The 18495-nt window shown below is 44.4% G+C and overlaps 3 protein-coding genes across 9 annotated transcripts; 1 reads left to right on the top strand and 2 right to left on the bottom strand.

The window, feature by feature from the left end:
• Nucleotides 1–617: 617 nt before the first annotated feature.
• Nucleotides 618–3385, top strand: LOC136450540 (BTB/POZ domain-containing protein At5g03250-like). Its single transcript, XM_066451020.1, has 4 exons — nt 618–808; nt 1170–1239; nt 1318–2637; nt 2711–3385. The coding sequence occupies exons 1-4, from the start codon at nt 750–752 to the stop codon at nt 3206–3208; spliced, it is 1947 nt and encodes a 648-aa protein (XP_066307117.1). The 5' UTR covers nt 618–749; the 3' UTR covers nt 3209–3385.
• A 161-nt stretch (nt 3386–3546) lies between these two features.
• Nucleotides 3547–9015, bottom strand: LOC136450541 (secretory carrier-associated membrane protein 2-like). The gene is made up of 12 exons (XM_066451022.1): nt 8749–9015; nt 7762–7875; nt 7398–7460; nt 6567–6600; nt 6048–6170; nt 5433–5495; nt 5250–5343; nt 5110–5155; nt 4967–5034; nt 4484–4532; nt 4111–4176; nt 3547–3943 (listed from the first exon to the last, which is right to left on the bottom strand). Exons 1-12 carry the CDS (start codon nt 8803–8805, stop codon nt 3857–3859), a joined length of 864 nt encoding a protein of 287 aa, XP_066307119.1. The 5' UTR covers nt 8806–9015; the 3' UTR covers nt 3547–3856.
• Nucleotides 9016–9780: 765 nt separating this feature from the next.
• LOC136450542 (katanin p80 WD40 repeat-containing subunit B1 homolog KTN80.4-like) lies at nt 9781–17515 on the bottom strand. Of its 7 annotated transcripts, none has more exons than XM_066451025.1 (17): nt 17227–17515; nt 16506–16636; nt 16290–16407; nt 15425–15754; nt 15112–15182; nt 14669–14743; nt 14454–14597; nt 14215–14386; nt 13440–14102; nt 13298–13354; nt 13077–13213; nt 11608–11733; nt 11101–11160; nt 10882–10994; nt 10577–10693; nt 10238–10306; nt 9781–10116 (listed from the first exon to the last, which is right to left on the bottom strand). In XM_066451025.1, exons 1-17 carry the CDS (start codon nt 17255–17257, stop codon nt 10047–10049), a joined length of 2484 nt encoding a protein of 827 aa, XP_066307122.1. In that variant the 5' UTR covers nt 17258–17515; the 3' UTR covers nt 9781–10046. The 7 variants fall into 7 exon arrangements, with proteins under 7 accessions (XP_066307122.1, XP_066307120.1, XP_066307121.1 ...); XM_066451023.1 differs by having other exon boundaries at nt 11086–11160; XM_066451024.1 differs by having other exon boundaries at nt 11086–11160; nt 13440–14099; nt 17227–17513.
• Between the last annotated feature and the right edge of the window lie 980 nt (nt 17516–18495).

Consider the following 18495-nt stretch of genomic DNA (forward strand, 5'->3'; position numbering starts at 1 on the left):
CGGTTTCATTGTTCCAATACATATAGGGCCTAATTGATTTCACTGTTTGGTTGATTGTATCTTATTAGTCTAGCTGAGAAAATACATTGTTTGTATTGATTGCATGTATCAAGATATGTTGCGTGACATAAAAATAATACAAGGTTATGACCATAATTTTTATTTTTTGCACCTATACTCTTAAAGTACTTATTTTTATTTTATTGTGCCTTAGAATTCTTTAAAATATATTAGTATCATCTAATATGTACTAAACTGTATGTACTAATAATATCATTAGTTCGGTAAGCTCTTACATCAGCGAGCCATCAAAGATCACGGCTTCCTTCAGTCTATAGTTTCACTTGTATGCGACCGGTCGAACAGACAACCCCTGAGAAGTGGATCTTGCTGGCCAGGTGGTGCAAGGCCCGACAGTGACCACTACCAGGCAGTGCTCCTACGACTCTTACGAGATGCATGCATGGCCCCATCCCTTGGACCCGGGCCTAGCTTTGCCTGGCCGCGCCATATTTTTCAAAAAAAAAAATCCTCTCGCCATTGTCTGCATGAGCGCATCGACTTCCTTCCATCTCTGATCTCTCCCATAAATACTTGGCCACCGTCTTTCCTGGCTTTCCATTTCCAAAAAAAACACAAGCATAAAGTAGTGGATATTACCACTCCATCAGCCTGCTTTGCCTCGGCCGGCCGGCTGGTAGATCATCCCGGAGTAGTCGACTGGAATAACGAACTGGCGCAGGAGGCGAATGGCGACCATGAAGCTGGGTTCCAAGCCGGAGATTTTCGTCCTCGAAGACCTCACATGGTTATCTCGATTTTCTCGTTTTCTTTCAGTTGTGTATACGTCCTGCCTCCTTTCAAAATACTGGGATATGTAGGCCGGATTTCTACGAGAAATATGCCAATCACTTTTGGCACAGTAAACCCTAAATTATGTCCGCTTTTTTTTTATTGTAGCATCTCTATCCTTCTTGCACAGTAAACTCCTGATGTCACAGTATGCGGCGTTTCAATGAATTTTTTATACTGTCAAGTAACTGCATGTGCAAAAGTGGCCCATTTCTACCGGATCAGCTACTCACCCATGCATCTTCCTCGGATCGAGCATTCTTTCTTTAGAATTCAAAAAAAAATCACATTTTCACCTTGATCTCATATATTCCCAGGAGATGCACGACCGAGCTTGAGAGTGATGTCGTTGTGGAAGTAGGAGAGATGTCCTTTTACCTCCACAAGGTTAGTGCCACATTATTCTTGAATCTCGATCTCGGCTTGTTCTGAACCACCGCGCCTCTTGGGTATGCATGCATGCAGTTCCCGCTGCTGAGCCGGAGCGGCGTGCTGCAGCGGATGATCAGCGAGTACCAGCCTCCGGCGGACGGCGGCGGCGGCGGCATGTGCACGCTGCAGCTGGACGACATCCCCGGAGGCGCCAAGGCGTTCGAGCTGGCGGCCAAGTTCTGCTACGACGTCAAGATCGAGCTCAACGCGCTCAACGTGGTGTGCCTCCGCTGCGCCGCCGAGTACCTGCGCATGACGGACGACTACGCCGAGGGCAACCTCATCACGCAGGCCGAGTCCTTCCTCGCCGACGTGCTCGCCAACTGGAAGGACTCTATCAAGGCGCTCGAGACCTGCGAGGGCGTCCTCCCCACCGCCGAGGACCTGCACCTCGTCTCGCGCTGCATCACGGCGCTGGCCTCCAGGGCCTGCGCCTCCGACGCCGCCGCGCCGCTGGTCAGGAACGCCAGCGTCGTCGACAAGGACGCGCTCTGGAACGGCATCCGGTCGGGCGACACGGCGTCCGCCGCGGCGGCGGCGGCGGCGTCCGGGATGGACTGGTGGTACGAGGACGTGTCGTTCCTCAGCCTGCCCATGTTCAAGCGCCTCATCCAGGCGATGGAGGCCAAGGGCATGCGCGCCGAGAGCATCGCCGGCGCCATCATGTTCTACGCCGGGCGGTTCCTCCCGGGGCTGAAGCGCGACACCAGCTTCAGCAACGCGCTGGCCAGCTACGGAGCCGACGGCAGCGGCGGCGGCGGCGGCATGAGCAGCCGCAACATCACCCCGCGCGCCGCCAGCGTGTCCGCGCCGTCGGAGGGCGACCAGAGGTACTTCCTTGAGGAGATCGTGGCGCTGCTGCCGACCAAGAAGGGCGTGGCCTCCACCAAGTTCCTGCTGGGGATTCTGCGCAAGGCGATGCTCCTCCACGCCAGCCCGCTGTGCCGGGAGAACCTGGAGCGCCGGATCGGCGCGCAGCTGGAGGACGCGTCGCTGGACGACCTGCTCGTGCCCAACCTCGGCTACCACGTCGAGACGCTCTATGACATCGACTGCGTGCAGAGGATCCTGGACTACTTCATGTCGTCCACGGACGGGATCGGGACGGGGTACACGTCGCCGGCGCTGGCAGAGGAGGGTGGCGGCAGCCTCGGGATACCCCAAGGCGGGACGCCGTCGTCGTCGCTGTCGCCGATCACCATGGTGGCCAAGCTCATGGACGGTTTCCTCGCGGAGGTGGCGCCGGACACCAACCTGAAGCTGCCCAAGTTCCAGGCGCTCGCGGCCGTGGTGCCCGACTACGCGCGCCCCGTCGACGACGGCATCTACCGCGCCATCGACATATACCTCAAGGTAACATCGCTGAGCTGTGGGCATTCACGGTTCCTTTCGTGATCTTATCGGCATGCACCTGTACGTATTGCAGTCGCACCCGTGGCTGTCAGAATCGGAGAGGGAGCAGTTGTGCCGGCTGCTGAACTGCCAGAAGCTGTCGCTGGAGGCGTGCACGCACGCGGCGCAGAACGAGCGGCTGCCGCTTCGGGTGGTGGTGCAGGTGCTCTTCTTCGAGCAGCTCCGCCTGCGCACGTCCATCACCGGGTGGTTCTTCGTGTCCGACAACGCGGCGGGGGGCGACGGCGCGCGCCCCCACTCCGGCGGCGCCATCGTCCCCAAGGGCGCCGCGGCCATTGCAGGCAGCGCGCAAGCAGAGGTCGACAGTGACGTAGAGGGCGACGCACCCGGGGGGAAGGAGAGCATCACCGACGTGAAAGCGCGGGTGTCGGAGCTGGAGAAGGAGTGCAAGAGCATGAAGCAGGAGATTCGCCGGCTCGGGAAGCCCCGGAGGTCCTGGAGCCTCCTCCCAAAGAAGTGCGGTTTTGGGGCCAAGGTGCAACAAGCTCAGACCGCCATGAGCGGCAAATAGATTATTTTCCCACTTCATTTGTTTATATAATAGGCAGGAGCCTCGATTTCATTCCCTAAATCTTATAATCCGTTTGCTACAGTAACAGTTCTGATCTAGCTAGCCCTAGTGTTATGCAATAATTACGTGCGGATGATTTGCACGGGATGATAATAAACTTTAGCTTCAGCACAGCCAGCAATATCTTCTCATGTTTCTGTTATTACTGGAACTTCTGTTGCCTAATACAATATATCTGAACCAAACCTTGATAGAAAGATACAGTAAGCAAAGACAAAGAAAAACAAAAACAAAGAAAAGAAGATGACCTGAGTATGCACTTCAGAAAAGAACTTGACAAAGTTCAGAACCAAGTGGTTTCAGGCCGTGCAAAGAATCACTTGAGATCCAAAGAACAACAATTGTCTCGCGAGTGAAGAGTACAAATCAGGTAGGAAATGTATTAAAAAAAACCAGTTACCTATAAGCACATCTGAACCTAGGTAAGAGATCAAGCTCCGGTGGGTAGGCGGTATATATTGCATGAAGGCGAGAAGGCTATAAGCTAGTATATGTAAGTAATCTCTGAGACGAACAGCATATGTACATAACGCAGTTACCCATTGTCACACCCTGTCTGGCTCTCTTCCAGTCACCTAGGCCGCTCTATCAAAAGGCATTCCTCATAGCGCCACGGGCCGCCTCTCGCTTCATCTCTGCAGCTTTTCCACTTCCACGGAAGTACATGCATACTTGCTGTATTTCCACAAGTTCAGAATAATAATATCTCGGAACAGTTATCTTCTAGAATAATCGAAACTTGAAGAGAGATTATGATGCATGAGGCATAGACAGCATATTCCTAATGAATGTCCCTACACATCAGTTCTAGGGACAGCAAAAGGTAAAAACATGAAACCCACCTGAATAACAGCGATGCTGAGCAGTGATTCAAGGCAGAACATTCCAAATCCAATGAAGTAAAATATCTGGCAAACACAAATGTGACAGTATAAAATGAGTGAGCAGTTACCGGACCAGATGTGAATTTGCTTACTCAAGAATAATTGAATATATTGGATCAACCAATCAGAAAAAAGGCAAAGCGTCAGGTACTGCCAGGCCTAGGACTGGTGCAAGATGCAAGAGGTCCATCACAGATTTGAAGGTTGGAATGTTGGATCATGTTTAGCGAGGGATCCCCCATATATCAATGGTTTGCTGGTATTGTATAACTTCATATGATGATCCAAATTAACTTGAATCAAACCCCCAGTAAGTTAAGCTTAGACTTACCCCCACAATAGCACTCCTGCCTATGATATCAATAGCCGGCAAAATCCCACTGTACAGACAAAAATTGGAAATGTCTTTAGACATTAAATAATATGAGTGAGCTGTAACCTTAAACAAAGATAATAGTCAGAAATATAGTTGCTACAAAGTTCTTAGCATTTTACTGCAGCAATAGAATTGGTCTAGGTATACAGCCTAAATTTTAGCAGCACTGCCAGTACCAGGTGACCGTTAAAAGTAACACAAAACTAGTTTGACACATCACCAGAGTGGTACATTAAAATCCACTAAGGCTTGTGAAACATACGAAAAGGCCATGCAGCAGTAAATTTTGTCCTAGTGCAAAATGGCACTAGTAGACTCAAAATTCTTTCAGGATCCAAGGCTCCAAGCAGTGCCCTCTTATCCTCAAGTAACTATCAGATTTGTGCATGGCCTAATAAATAGTAACTTCATTTGTACTCCAAATCACATAACACTTACGCCAAAGATTTTCCTTTGAATGGAAATGGAGGAGCCACAGCTGACCAGACACAGAATAGTATATGGATCTGGAAGGGGTAAAGATCATTAGCAAGGAGTGAAAAGCCTTTTTAGTCTAATATATGACATGATGATAATCTTACCAGGTAAAACAAGAAAAACCACCCAAACTTCAAAGCACTTTCAGTCCTGTAATACAAATTTAAATAAACATAATGTGAAATGGAGCAAGGTACAATGTGGCAATGAGCGTGAATAGCCAAGGCAGAAACATATACGCAACCTCATCGCGTTGTAAAGCGGGCGATACCAAAGCACATAGGCCCCAGGGACACCAGAGATGAAGTAGATGATTGCTAGCAACCAGATCATGACACCTATTCAAGCAAGCCACTGGATTAGTTCCAAGTTGGTAGCAATTGGTTCACAAGATGTAGAACTGAAGTACTCTGCCATATGCCCACACCTTCTGATTTAATCCATGCTGCTGTAGTTGCAATGATGTTCCAAAAAAGGCAGGCTGTCAATCCTGCATAACATCAAACTTTGCACAATAAGGACCTTGGTCGAGCAATGCTAAGGAAATGCACAATGGTGTCTAGATCTCGTCTCCCATCTTTAATGTCTGCTAGCATGCTTGTCATCTGGGGCTACCACTATCCTGATTCCAAACTACAACTTGTGAGAATTGCTTTGGACATTGATCGTGATGATGAGAAATTTAAGCCATGCCGAAAAGGAGTAATATTGATTACATGTTGATCAAGGAACGCACAGGATTCACTATCAAGAACAGCATTTTGGAAATAAGGCCCAGGCTTGGATTTGTTTGAAATTCTCTACCTCAAAAGGTATATGCAGTCAGCACAGAGAGAAAATTGAAGTCAAAATTCAGATGAAATTTCTCGGTATTACAATGCCATTTCCCATGTGACAATAACAGTTTCAAATACAACAAGATAATGCTGTGATGCCATTTATTTCGACATAGTGGATGTCAAAAAATGAGGCTTACCAAGTAATTTACTTCTTTCATCAAGTTATTTCCACGATAGGAGAGCAACAAGTAATTGACACTTACCCAACAGTGAAGAAAACGCCAGGTACTGCATCCTTTGTAGGTGAATTGGTATCTCGTTTGCAATGTCATGATGAATAATGGGCATAAAGGGTGGCCAATTCTTATCTTCAATGACAATACCAGCTGCCAAAAGAAAGGAAAAGGGACATATTACTAAAAGTAGTTCTAACATGTAAAATTACTACAGCATGAGCAATAAGCAACACATTAGCTTAACTAGTTATTCTTGGTGAGAAGTGAGATGAATGAAGTGACTTTTGCAAGAATGGAGCACACAAAGTAACATTTCAAACAAAGGAGCCTTTATAAACCACCAATAAGTGGGAGTACTAACAAAAAAGAGTAAACTAAAGTCCTAACCTCTAAAGCCATAGAGCATCACATAAATGACTAGACCACTCGAAGAAACTTCCTATAAATCCCTCATTCACAAACTAACAGTTTTATACCATCACATGATTTATGTCTTCAAATATGTTCTGTTAGACAAGTCAACCCCAGATATAAGTAATAATCTACCTCTGGCTGCAGCTTCCTCCTTTCTTTTCAGTTCCTGAGGATCAAGGAAACAAAGGGAAGAAAATCAGGTCAGCATCTAAAGAATTGAAAATTTAGGTGTGAACTGTACGGAACTGGATTGTTCCAAATATATAAACATCACAGAAGCAACTGTTGATTCTGGGTAAAACTGGTCGACACAGGGCACTATTAGGTTCAGTATATTGGAACAACATGTCACAAAGTCTCTCATGTGAACAACACAACAAATCTTCTACAAAAAACAAGAACGAATGAGTAGAAGAACTGTTAGTAACAATGTGCAATTGGCAAATACATTGCTATCCTTCACCTAAAAGCACTATAAGTGGCTGCATGGAAATGCCATGTTCTCCATGTTCCTCATTCTTTAAAAGTTTCAGCCCAAAGGTGAACTTATTGATGATTTACTTAATGGTTAGGAGCGGTCTGTTAAGTGTGTCATGTCAACTTAAGCTGAGTAGCTACCATATTGCATCATGGTTAGTTAGTTAGTTAGTTAGTTAGTTAGTTAGTTAGTTACTGTTTCAGTAACTCTGGAAAAGTAAAGTAAACATAATACTTTGCTGGCTCTGTACTGCTATATACTTAAGCTCAATAAAATCACAATATCCAGGAGCCTTGCAAGATATCATCCTCATCCAGCGTATGCCATGATTTTTATCCAGGAGAGTAAATGACTATTGAATGCAGTAGGACCACTTCAAGAATTCGTAAACACATGGTTTGAATTTTGATTAAAAAAAACAGGGTACATAGGATAACATGCAAGTGCATATTGTGGTTTCAAGTTTCGATCACAAAGGCACATACCCTTTCCCGTTTGTTTAGCTCAGCTTCCCTTGCCTGCAGTTCTTTCTCCTTTTTACTTAGGTCCTACATTTATATACAAGCATCACATAATCAAACAACCATAAACACATCAATGAAAGAATATCTGGAATTTATTTTGAATCCAACATCTAAAAGTAAATAACATGACCTCCACCCTTGATCAATAACATTGTACATGACCTTCGGAAAAATTAATCCAAAAGGGAACACATATGCACAACAATTACATACTTAAGAGTGTTGGAATGAAAGATCATGGTAAGATTTTTTTTTTCTTAGGCAGAACAGATGATGTAAAATACAGAATCCCACAATAATAACAGAAACAATGGAAGTCTATTACCTTAGTTGAATCAAGAGGTATGTCCACTGTCGCATCACGATCATTGTAGAAGCCTGCTGGTTCATGAGGAAGAGGTGGCATCCGAGAATTAGAAGAGGGAGGTACACTTCCTCCCTGCAGAATAGGATGCAATTGGAAGATCGATCAAATAATAGTTCAAGAAAACAGGGGGAAGATTAGAACCAGCTGGAAGCTTGGCTTGCATTATCTAGAAGATATCAGAAAACTATGGCCCTAAAGCTCTGAATTGACAGTACTGTAAGTGTTAGATGGAGCACATCAAGCAGGCATACAGAGTCGCAAACTCATGATGCAAGAGCACAAGTAGCCACATGCCAATTTCCCAAGGAGAAAGAACTTTGGCAAAGACCTGATGCTACAAACAGCCCTCAATTCCCTTGTGCCATTAATAATTCTCACCCCCAAAAAAATATGCAGTCAGCCCTCAATTCCCTTGTGCCATTAGCATATTGTATAATATTGATGCCAATAGCCCTATGTGTAAATTTCCCCATAAAATAAGTTTTCACTCATCCACTACAATGAGTAGAGTAGGTCCCTAATATAACCCCAGAAATCCACGGCTGCCAACCCCACACCCTCCAACCCAAGCATCAATTTCCATGTTTAAGCATCATTTCTCCCTTGAAAACCCCAGAACAGATACAAGCACAGCCAAGCCCTATCCTTGCAACAACTCGAAATCAGCGAGCACCACGCAAGCATAAGCACAAAACGGTACCCCATAACCGAACCCGATCCTGAACCACCAATCCTAGCGCCAACTATTCGGCAGATCCGAGCATCCAGCACCTTCCACGGGTCCCAACGAAGGGTCAAGGCCAGAAACCAGCGCCAACGACCTCAAACCCGGACCCAAACCCAGCTCTGATTCTCTGCATACAAGCAAGCGCGGGAAGAAGCTTCCACAAGGCTACTAAGGGGAGCGATTGCTACCCAGCTACAACAAGTACAACGATTACTCACCGCAAAGGGGTTGACGTCGTCCTCCTCGAACGGGTTGCGGTCGTACCTCCCCGCCATGGTTGCCTCCTCCTCCTGCTGCGGCAGCTGAAGCGGCGGGGTCTCCGGCGGAGGAAGGCAAGGCGAAGAGCAGCACCAGCACGGGGGCGGAGTCCAACCTGAACGTGACGGTGGCGACCAACTGCTACGCCCTGCCGCTTTTAATTTAGCCGGTGTTGTTTACTTGACGAAGTGGGTTTGGAATTTCGGATTTGTTCCTGCTCCTTGTGCAGTGCAGGTCAGCATGCGCTGCGTTTGCGTCCCCGTGCTGCCGAGTTGACTGGTGCGATTTTACGCGTGCCGGTGTGTGGCCGACAGGTGGGGACGGGTTGGCAGCCGGGTGGCCCGGCAAGGTGGAACAAAATGGCGGTACGACCGCAATGGCGTCTCTTTCAACTCTGCAGGACAAGATAGCTGTTAGCGATTATCAACGGGTACTGGCAGGTTTAATTGTTCATTAACGAAAGAAGCTTCCAAGTTTACGTACGCTGGGCCCTGATTATATTGGAGGATATTTACAACTGGTAATGTTTCTCGCTAAGCAACAAGCAAACTGAATTTCCAGGCTAAACAAATGGAATCCCAGACGGAGCGTTACTTTGTCCTGGCACGTCATCCACAAACTAAACAAATATGCCATTGGACTGAAACCGTGGGGGGGGCGGGGGGGGGGGGGGGGGGGGGGGGGGGGGGGTGTATCATTTCTTGATACACGGCAGAACGGTTTGCATCTACCCAGAAAAGTCATAAAAATGTAATATAAATAAAGGAGAGAATGTGCTAAGGTTGTTTCTTGTATCCTTAAAATAATGCTGAAGACAATGCAAGGCCGGGACATATTCGCGTGCTAGGCCATGTAACAGCCAGTTTGGTATATCAAATCCAAGTCAAACCGAGCATTGGCCATTCCTCATTCGTTCAAACTGTACTGGGTTACGACTACACTGGAATGATCAATCACTACATGCTACATGAACCATCCTATCACCTGCGGCGTAACCAAAATGATCCCCTTTGTGATTGTTTCCTTTCAACTAGGCTTTGTTCAGGGCTGCCCATACAGCAGATGCGGCTAATTACAGACTGACGCACGGCCAGGCTCACATATCCAACAGGGGACCGGGCTGAATGCCAGCCCAAGTCAAAACACAATTACATGACCCACTTGCAAAGCTATGACAAAATACAAGCTACACAACTGTGGGCACTTTTCGCCAAAAAGAATGGTATCTACTCTGTCGTATACATGAACTTCATCCGACCTAGATCACCACCAAATTTTGCAATGAAAGACTTAGTTCTTGAGCAAGTTGTGCAGCTTGACCACCCCGCCTGTACCAAAAAGGAAAAGAACAACATCAGGGGGGGGGAAACAATGTCCCATTGCAGCAACTGATACAGAATTGAGAAATGGAGCGAAAGATGGTGTGTAAAGTGAAAGGGAAAGAGTTACATAATCAATGGATTCAAAGTTTGTTGAATATTTTGCAAATGGTTAAAGCACCGTGTGCAACGTTGCAACCTGCATTAGAAAAGCAAGGTTTAGTGACTTGTCTTCTATGGTTTGATTTAGTACAACAGTCTCTCATGACATCTAGTATAATCCAGCTTATAGGTGTGGAAGAAATAAGCTGGGTCCAGGGCAGCTTATAGGATTATATAAGATGGGGTGCCTGGATTATATAAGCTAATTAGAATGTTTGTTGATCACTTGAGCTTGTATAAGCAGGATTATACAAGATGGGAGTAAACAAGCAGGTCCTAAGTTTTGCAGCTAATGAGCTGACAATACCTCTGCTCAGCCTGAATGTTAACTCCAACACCTAAATTTGCTGATAATGTTGAATGAATTACTGGTCCAAAAATCTTTATAAGATCCAATAACATTTCCAAAGAAACCGTAGCATGCCTGCAAATTTGAGGCAAAGTAATGGCATTTTGTGAGACACGGTTACTGCTCAATCAATTGTTTTTTTCCCCCTAATGTAGGATGCCAATATTTGCATGAGTCAGAGATAATGAAGAATATTGGCATGGGATGTTCTCTCTTTCAAATAAGGATAGACTTACAATCAAATAAAACATCCAACACATTACCTTTCAGTCTTGCTACACAGTAACCCAGAAAGAACAGGCAGAAAGCTTGAGAAAATTTCCAGGTTGAAAAGATCAAGCTTCCCTTTGAGACCACTAACAACATCAGCTTGAACCTGTAATAATCTCAACAATCAGTAGCTAAAAAAGAAAAAAAAGATTAAGGTACAGCCATGCAAAATCATCATACATCTTAAAGAAACTTACAGCATTGTCAGGTACCTTTGCCACTGCAGCGATTGCTCCTTTGATACCACTTTGTTCAAAGACATGCCGCATCATCTGAGTACATAGAACACAAATTATATCGGTTCATCACAGAATAAATGTAGGAGGCTGATCAGCATTACTTCAAAAGGAGCATGCATATTCTGTACATGAGCCTAAAGGATGTGAAAGATACTAGACTATACCACAGAATAAGTTTACATGTTCACAATTTGCCACTAATGTCACACTAACATGTCAAACTTGCCTAAGGTAAAGTGTGGCTAGCAACCAAACACCCCCATAGATAACACATTTTGGTGTTCAACATTCTAATTATATTGAAAAACTAACCAGCATGATTTTTCCTTCATGACATCTTCTCTATTTGTTGGATGTAAGTTCACAGAGAATTCAATGAAGCTGTTATGGCAAGTGGACCGGTCCTCTACCGGTCTGCTCTCCATAACAGAAGCACATGAACTGGTAAACAGCAGTCAGCAAGTAAATAACAGGAGTCACCTCTAGCTTTGTCAACCGAAGTTTTACAGCATTTATGAATTCATCATGGTTCCGCACTAAATTGACAGGAGCCATCATCTCATCCACTGTTGACAGATCCTTTTCATATGTTGTACTTGGTTCTGCCTGTTAATTGCAATCATCACCAAATTTGAACAGCCAAAGATTTTTTGAGAATGTTACATAGCATGAACAAATAAAGGTTGAGCAAGTTGAACAATGTTTGAGTTGTATTCTGTACTAGTAGTTTATGAATGTTTCAGGATCACTTTAATCTCCTATCCAGTTCAAAAAAAAAACTTTAATCTCCAATGGGAATACGGGATAAATTCCCTAAACATTAAACTATTAAAGCGCAATCTGTCCCAGCATTCTGTATCTAGTTTGTGAAAATACTTTCTGTCATTACTTCTTTCTGTAAAGGAAAGTATACTTTTGGCCATCGAACTACCGCTCATGTCCAATTTTGGCCATCGAGTCCAAAACCAGACATCTTTGGCCATCAAACTATCAAAACCGGACAACTTTTCAAAGGTGATTTTGCCTATATATGTATTTTTCTAAATAAAAATATGGTTAAATCTCTAAAAATTCATAACAAATTCATTTTAAATAAAAATACAAAACAGGTACCAATTTTTGTTCTAAAAATACAATCTATCTATTGGTACTCTATTTAGAATTCTTTGGATCTGACTTGTTCCTGTTGCTACTGTTTTATTGCTCGTGGGCACAACCGTTATTTATTTAAATTATCATTTTGCGCTTTACTTTATGTTGATTGCATGATGTATGCGCACCTGCCTTATTAATTATCGTTTTGCGCTTTAATTTATGTTGATCACATGATGTTTGAGCACCTGCCTTATTTGAAACCTATGACCTAGTCAAGCGATCAAAATAAAGTACAGCACTAGCCATGCAGTGCCTAAATTAGGATCTATATGTGGTGGAACATGGCATCTGTGAGGTTAGTGTCACCTTCGAGAGAATCCATTGGATACTTTTGGTTGAGCTCCTGGTTTAATAAAGCACAAAACGATAATTTAAATAAATAGCGATTGCTACTACGAGCAATAAAACACTAGCAACCTTTGAAACCAGCCTTTTGCAAAAGTTGTCAGATTTTGATAGTTTGATGCCAAAGATAAAAATAGACTTCTTCCTTCTCTAAATGCATGTGGCAGTCGGGACTCAAAAGATTCAGAGTTCACATCATTATAACTAGTATAAAAATATGAAAATGAAATAAGATCCAATGTAGCTGCAAAATTACTATAGCAAGTAAAAATACGGAAAAAATAGATAAGATCCAGTGTAGCTGCAGTAGTTTAAGCAAAACAGTTGTAATTCTTAGGCATGGCCAAGACTAGGAGAGCACATAGGACTAAAGATACCACAATACAAGTGGATCAAGATGAGGTACAATCAACTATGAATAACTATACTCAAAACGTATGGATACATACCAGATGGGACGGAGGGTTGTCATTTCTTGATGCCCGATCACCATAAGAACCAATTTGTGGTGAATAATCAGTGCTAGAAGACTCTCTCTTTTCCCATCTCTCAACAAGAGACTTTGTTTTCCCCACTGGCACAGCAACTGAAAGGAGTTCACACTATCATTAGAAAGCTATTTTTAGGCCATGAAGAATCCTTGACAACATCAATTAATATGCATACGCACCTCCTCTAACATATTTGACCTTGCCAGTCTCTGTTGTTGAGCATGGAGATTCAAAGGCTGCATGAAACAGAGTTCTACTGTTACATTACCATACTAGCAAAACAGCAGGTCCATGTTTAAGAACAAAGAGAAAAGCCTATACATTTATCATCATTTAACTGCAGAGAATGGTCCAGCGACACCGTTCTGTCCATCTTTTCTGCTATTTGTGCAATACCTTCATTATCCACATCGCCAAATTCTTCTTTCTTGTAATATGGAGTTAGCCCAAAGGAGAATTTTAAGCCAGACAAACCCTCTGAGCAAACATCAGGTTCAGTGAATATTGATGAGCTATCACTATCAGCAGCACTGCCACTAAGTGAGGGCTTTCTTTTGTGAACAGGTCGAAAATCATCTGGGACTGCAGCTGTGTCTCCAGTCCCTCTACGAACATTGCTTACTGTTTTGTCCTCTAAAATGTCTCTGGGCACAACAACAGGTGCAGAAACAGCCTGAGACGTAGTGTAAATATCTTTCACTAAAGCTGATTCTGTAAGATTGCTTTTCTTAGCAGTTGCAGAATTATTAGCTATCACTACACGAGATGTTAATGAAATGTCTCTCTGCCCAAAATTACGTTCCACGATTTTTGGGTTGGTGGAAGGACTATCAACAAGCTTCATACGCCTCATCGGGGTAGAACCCTGAACAGATGATTTTAAAGACGAAGCAGGTCTTCGTGGAATAGTACTGCTCCTATCTTTCTTGATCTTATCTGTACTTGCTGGAGTCAAATGTGAACCACGAACCCTGCTTTCAGCTGCTATCACAGAAGAAAGAGAGGAGGGAAAGGTCGTCACTATGGGTGCCAAGCAGTAATAAGGAAAAAGAAAAATCTCAATACATATTAAATATATAAACAGTTTGAAACCTACCAATCCCAGATTCCTTGACTTTGTATAAACTTTTTGAATGTGCCATTGCTAAAGCAGGACGAGAATTTGCAGTGCTATCAACTGGTTTCGCAGGGTTATCATCCATAGACTGCACAAGCTCAGCAAAAAAATTTGCTTTGGGCAACACACCAAGAGCATAGGGTCCAATGAGCTGGATCAAACAATGGAAGTTAGAAGAGGCAGGAAAATACATATGGCATGGAAAAAATGACACTCACTGATATATCAGCAGCCCATAGACCAACACGGCGTTCATGGTAGGAGCATCCCAAGAGTTTCCCTTCATAAATACTAAGGTCAGCTAAGTTACTCCACCCCATGTCAACAACATCATGGCACCTTACTGGTTCCCAAGAGAATACCTGAAAATATCCATGTCCTCAGGTACCAAGCAAATAAACATCAATCGAGAACCTATGAAAATAGGACCTACCTTTAAGCTTTGGTCTAATCCACAGAAAAGGGTTTTACCATCTGGGTGAAAGACCATAGAACGTACACCGGTACCCTGGAGAGAGGAGTCATGTAAGCTATCACAAAAGAGGAAGATGGATGTTCTCCTCATGTGCGTTTAGAGTAAGGTTTAAGAAACAGCGAACAAGACATAAGTGAAGCTCAGGCTAGATGTCAGACCATCTCTTACAAAACTGAATCAACCGTAGGTAGATGTGAGCTAAAGTACTCTGAGAAAGCTCCTACAGTTATGATTTATAAGAAAGACAAAGATAGTAATACAAGGCCGTCAGCAATAATGTACTGTAGTTACCATGCCTATAGAATATGCACACTAAAGAATTAAGCCATAGTTTGTGGTCTTCAAATTATCAGTTTCATAATCATAAGCAAATCTAACTTGATTAAAACAACTTGCAATACCTCAGGTCCAGAAGAACCTATCAATTCAAAAGTTTCAAGATCCCAAAATTTCACCGTCCTATCAGCGGAGCCTGAAAAATGTCAGAATGATTCACTCAGAACACATTTCCACTTCTTTAAATTTCACTTACCTCAGATGTATCCAACAAAACAATTTCTTTTCTAATTAAAAAAAATGATATTTCTAACTATTACACAACAAAGATGTGAATCAAAACAAAGATTGAATTCACTTTTTTTCCTTGCGATTGCATTAGGTCATGCTTTGATAACAAAAGTGATGAAAAAAAAGATGCTACGTATAGATAGTTACCTGTTGCAAGCAAAAATTCTTGAGGGTGAAAATCAATACAGTTGATTTGTCCGCTGTGAAACTTGAAATCATGTAGAAGCTTTCCAGCTGTCAAATCCCACACCTTCACAATGTTATCTTCCCCTCCAGTGACAACCCATCGTCCATCAGGAGTAAACCTGATTGTTTTAATTGCTCCTCTGTGACCCTTATATGTGTGTATACATCCTTTTTTCTTTATGTCCCATATCTTCAGGTCTGTATCTGACGAACCAGATGCAAAAAACTCGCCAAATGGATGGAATTCAACCGCAGTGCAACTCGATCTGTGCCCAGCGAGAGACCGCACAACTACATTTCAATTAAAAAACATAAATCATATATTTATTTTCCCCAAAGCATGTCATTATCCATTCACAGGAAGCGTTACTATACATGGTTAAACTTGATGCAGTTGGACAAGTTTCTGATGCAGGACAAACTTACATAAATCCGAGAACGCTTAACAGAAATTGTTAAGACAACATTGGCAGGCAATACTATCAGCCTTAGCTCAGTAGAGCCCAACCCCTTTTTCATGGAACCACCAAAGCGCATACGTTAAAAGTGGCCATTCAAGACATTTTGAAATGACTTGGAGGCTTAACAAACATATAATCATGGTTCTACCACAGGCAACCAAAAATGAAAAGGTAATGCAACAGAACATTATCCTCATAGAGCATTTTCCATCTGTATAACTGTATCATAATAAATCTAAAATGAATTTGTGATGAGCCGACATAAAATGGCCGTTTTCATTTTATGCACAGACAATAAATTAAGTAAGAAACTATGTTAGGGTATAATCCAACTGCGGGGGGCTTATATAATTATATAACCAAACCTTTAGCTTCCTCCAAGTCCCAGAGCTTGATGGAACCATTTGATGAGCCAGCAAGCACAAGCACCTCTGCTGAATCAAACTGCACAGCTTCCACCGCACTTGTGTGGCCAGACAAGGTCTGTGCAAACAATTAGACACCCATTCAGAAATACAACATGATCAAATTTCAAGGTAGCCAAAAACGATTGCAGTGTTATTGACATAGGGGACACATACCAGAAGTGGAGTTTGCTTGCCAATGGCCCACAAGTTGACCTTGCGATCATTACCGCCGGTGATGAACACACGGCTAGACTTCTTGCCGATGGACAGGGACCTCACATCAGCATCGTGCGCCACAAAATTCTCTAATTTGGGATGCTGAGTTAAGGAGATGTCAAGTTTGAGCAATGCATACTTCCGGACAGTTGACTAGTAGTCGTGGTCCTAGTTACTATTGTTTGCATTGAACAAAAGTGGCTGAAGAATTAAATAAAACAGGACTGGACGCATGTACTTCCGTTACACATTACTCGTTTAAATAAAAGAAAAAACAGAGCCAGAAATAGCCGAATCATCATAAAAGATATATGCATTCAGTTAAAGCAAAGCAGATTTCGAATTGGCACTATAACCTAAATTGGGGGTAGAGGGGAAAATTGTTCACTGAACCAGTTCCAACCGCTTAAGGTGTAGCTTGGATGCTTAAAACGATTCTTTCTTGACGCCGATTGCCAACGAAGTACAGAGGCGGCGGGAAATTTCAAGAATCTACTACAGGAAACAGCCCAAGACTAAGCGAATACAAGAATCTGGGGGAACATATATTTATACTCGCACTCTACTGCCCGAGCAAATGCCCGCCCGGGTTGCTTCACAGGGCGGCGGCTTCTTCCTCCTGCGAGCCAAATCGAATCAAGAAACGGAGCGGCAACTCGAAGACGAAGCGAAAGGATACGGAGCTCGTAGCCGCGCTTCTCGGGGTCCATCCCTCCGGGCTCCCCAGTCCACGGCGTTGGGTGGCTGGCTCGCCCACGGGACCGTCGCGTCGTCGCCGACGTCGACGACGAGTAGGACTCGGATTGGGATCCGAGTGGTCTTGTGGAGCAGGGGAGTTGGCGAGAGCGCGTCCCCTTTCCTTTGGTTGTTTTTGTGCAGGGCAAGGGGCAGTGAAAACGAGAGGGGTGGAGCGGCGTGGGTGGGTGGGGAGTGGAGTTCTTGTCGTCTCCCCCGTCTCGCCTCTCCTACGCGTCGCTCCGCTTTTGCTCCCGACCCTTTTCTTCTGTACCGACGAGAAGGAGCAGGGGCTAAAAGCAGGAGAAAGATTCCCTTCTCGCAATCGGGAAAAAGCAAGGCTCACATGAATCAGGCGTACGAAATCAACCGTGGACCTTTCGTTGCTGCAAAATAAATCCAACGGTTGCGAGCAAACTCGAGATACAGGGGAAATGGAGACCAGCAGTAATGGATTCCTCCATCGGTAAAAAAAAATATATGTCGTTTTTGTTTTCTGATAACAACTTTGACAAAATATATATTAAAAATATTAATATTTATGATACATAATTAGTATCATTGAAAATATCTGTAAATCTAGTTTTTAATAAATTTATTTAAAGATATAAATGTTGCATATATTTTTTATAAATTGAGTTAAATTTGTAATTCGGAAACCAAAAGTGACAGATAATTCGGCGAAGAGGGGGTCAAGGTTGGCACGAGCCGAGGGGAAGCGGGCACGTCATCCCGATTGCAAGACAGCGCACCGCCACAGCAATTCCCATCAGGCTGGGCCCACTGCCGTCCCCTGGACAAGGGCTACAGTTAATGCAAGCGCAACTGCGCAAGGCCACCTCGCTCTGGTTTTGTTTGGCAGGGGGCAAGCCGCGAGCGCCGAGGGGGCCGTCTGGTGGGACGTCGCTCGCGAGCAGGCACCAGGCGGCGGCAGGATCTACTTTCCGGTCCACCTTCCCCCCTCTTTCCCCTACCGGACTCCCGCGCACAGACGATTCGAAGCAAGCAACGGAACAAGGAAAACACGCCATGCCCGCAGCGGAAGCAAGCGATCGCGTGGCCGCCAATGGGGACGGAGGCCGCGGCGCACGGGCACATGCTGTGCTGGTTTGGTGCGCCGCGGGGAGGACGGGCGGCGCGGGGTCCCCCCCAGCGTGCGTGGAGGGAGAGGGACGGCTTCCACCGCGGCATGTGCCGCCGGGGGCCGACAACC

This window comes from Miscanthus floridulus, chromosome 5 (genome assembly GCF_019320115.1).
Source record: "Miscanthus floridulus cultivar M001 chromosome 5, ASM1932011v1, whole genome shotgun sequence".
NCBI classification, from domain to species: Eukaryota; Viridiplantae; Streptophyta; class Magnoliopsida; order Poales; family Poaceae; genus Miscanthus; species Miscanthus floridulus.

What these genes read in the sequence shown, in the direction of transcription:
- LOC136450540 (XM_066451020.1), top strand. Translation starts at nt 750, where the DNA reads ATGGCGACCATGAAGCTGGGTTCCAAGCCGGAGATTTTCGTCCTCGAA. An exon ending in GTCCTCGAAGACCTCACATG is followed by an intron (nt 809 to 1,169) that starts GTTATCTCGATT and finishes ATATATTCCCAG; the next exon opens with GAGATGCACGACCGAGCTTG. An exon ending in CCATCGACATATACCTCAAG is followed by an intron (nt 2,638 to 2,710) that starts GTAACATCGCTG and finishes TACGTATTGCAG; the next exon opens with TCGCACCCGTGGCTGTCAGA.
- LOC136450542 (XM_066451023.1), bottom strand. Translation starts at nt 17,257, where the DNA reads ATGGACCCCGAGAAGCGCGGCTACGAGCTCC. An exon ending in CAAAGGTACCTGACAATGCT is followed by an intron (nt 10,995 to 11,085) that starts GTAAGTTTCTTT and finishes AGATTATTACAG; the next exon opens with GTTCAAGCTGATGTTGTTAG. An exon ending in AACATTCAGGCTGAGCAGAG is followed by an intron (nt 10,307 to 10,576) that starts GTATTGTCAGCT and finishes TTTCTAATGCAG; the next exon opens with GTTGCAACGTTGCACACGGT.
- LOC136450541 (XM_066451022.1), bottom strand. Translation starts at nt 8,805, where the DNA reads ATGGCGGGGAGGTACGACCGCAACCCGTTCGAGGAGGACGACGTCAAC. An exon ending in TACCTCTTGATTCAACTAAG is followed by an intron (nt 7,461 to 7,761) that starts GTAATAGACTTC and finishes ATATAAATGTAG; the next exon opens with GACCTAAGTAAAAAGGAGAA. An exon ending in GCAGGAGTGCTATTGTGGGG is followed by an intron (nt 4,177 to 4,483) that starts GTAAGTCTAAGC and finishes TGTGTTTGCCAG; the next exon opens with ATATTTTACTTCATTGGATT.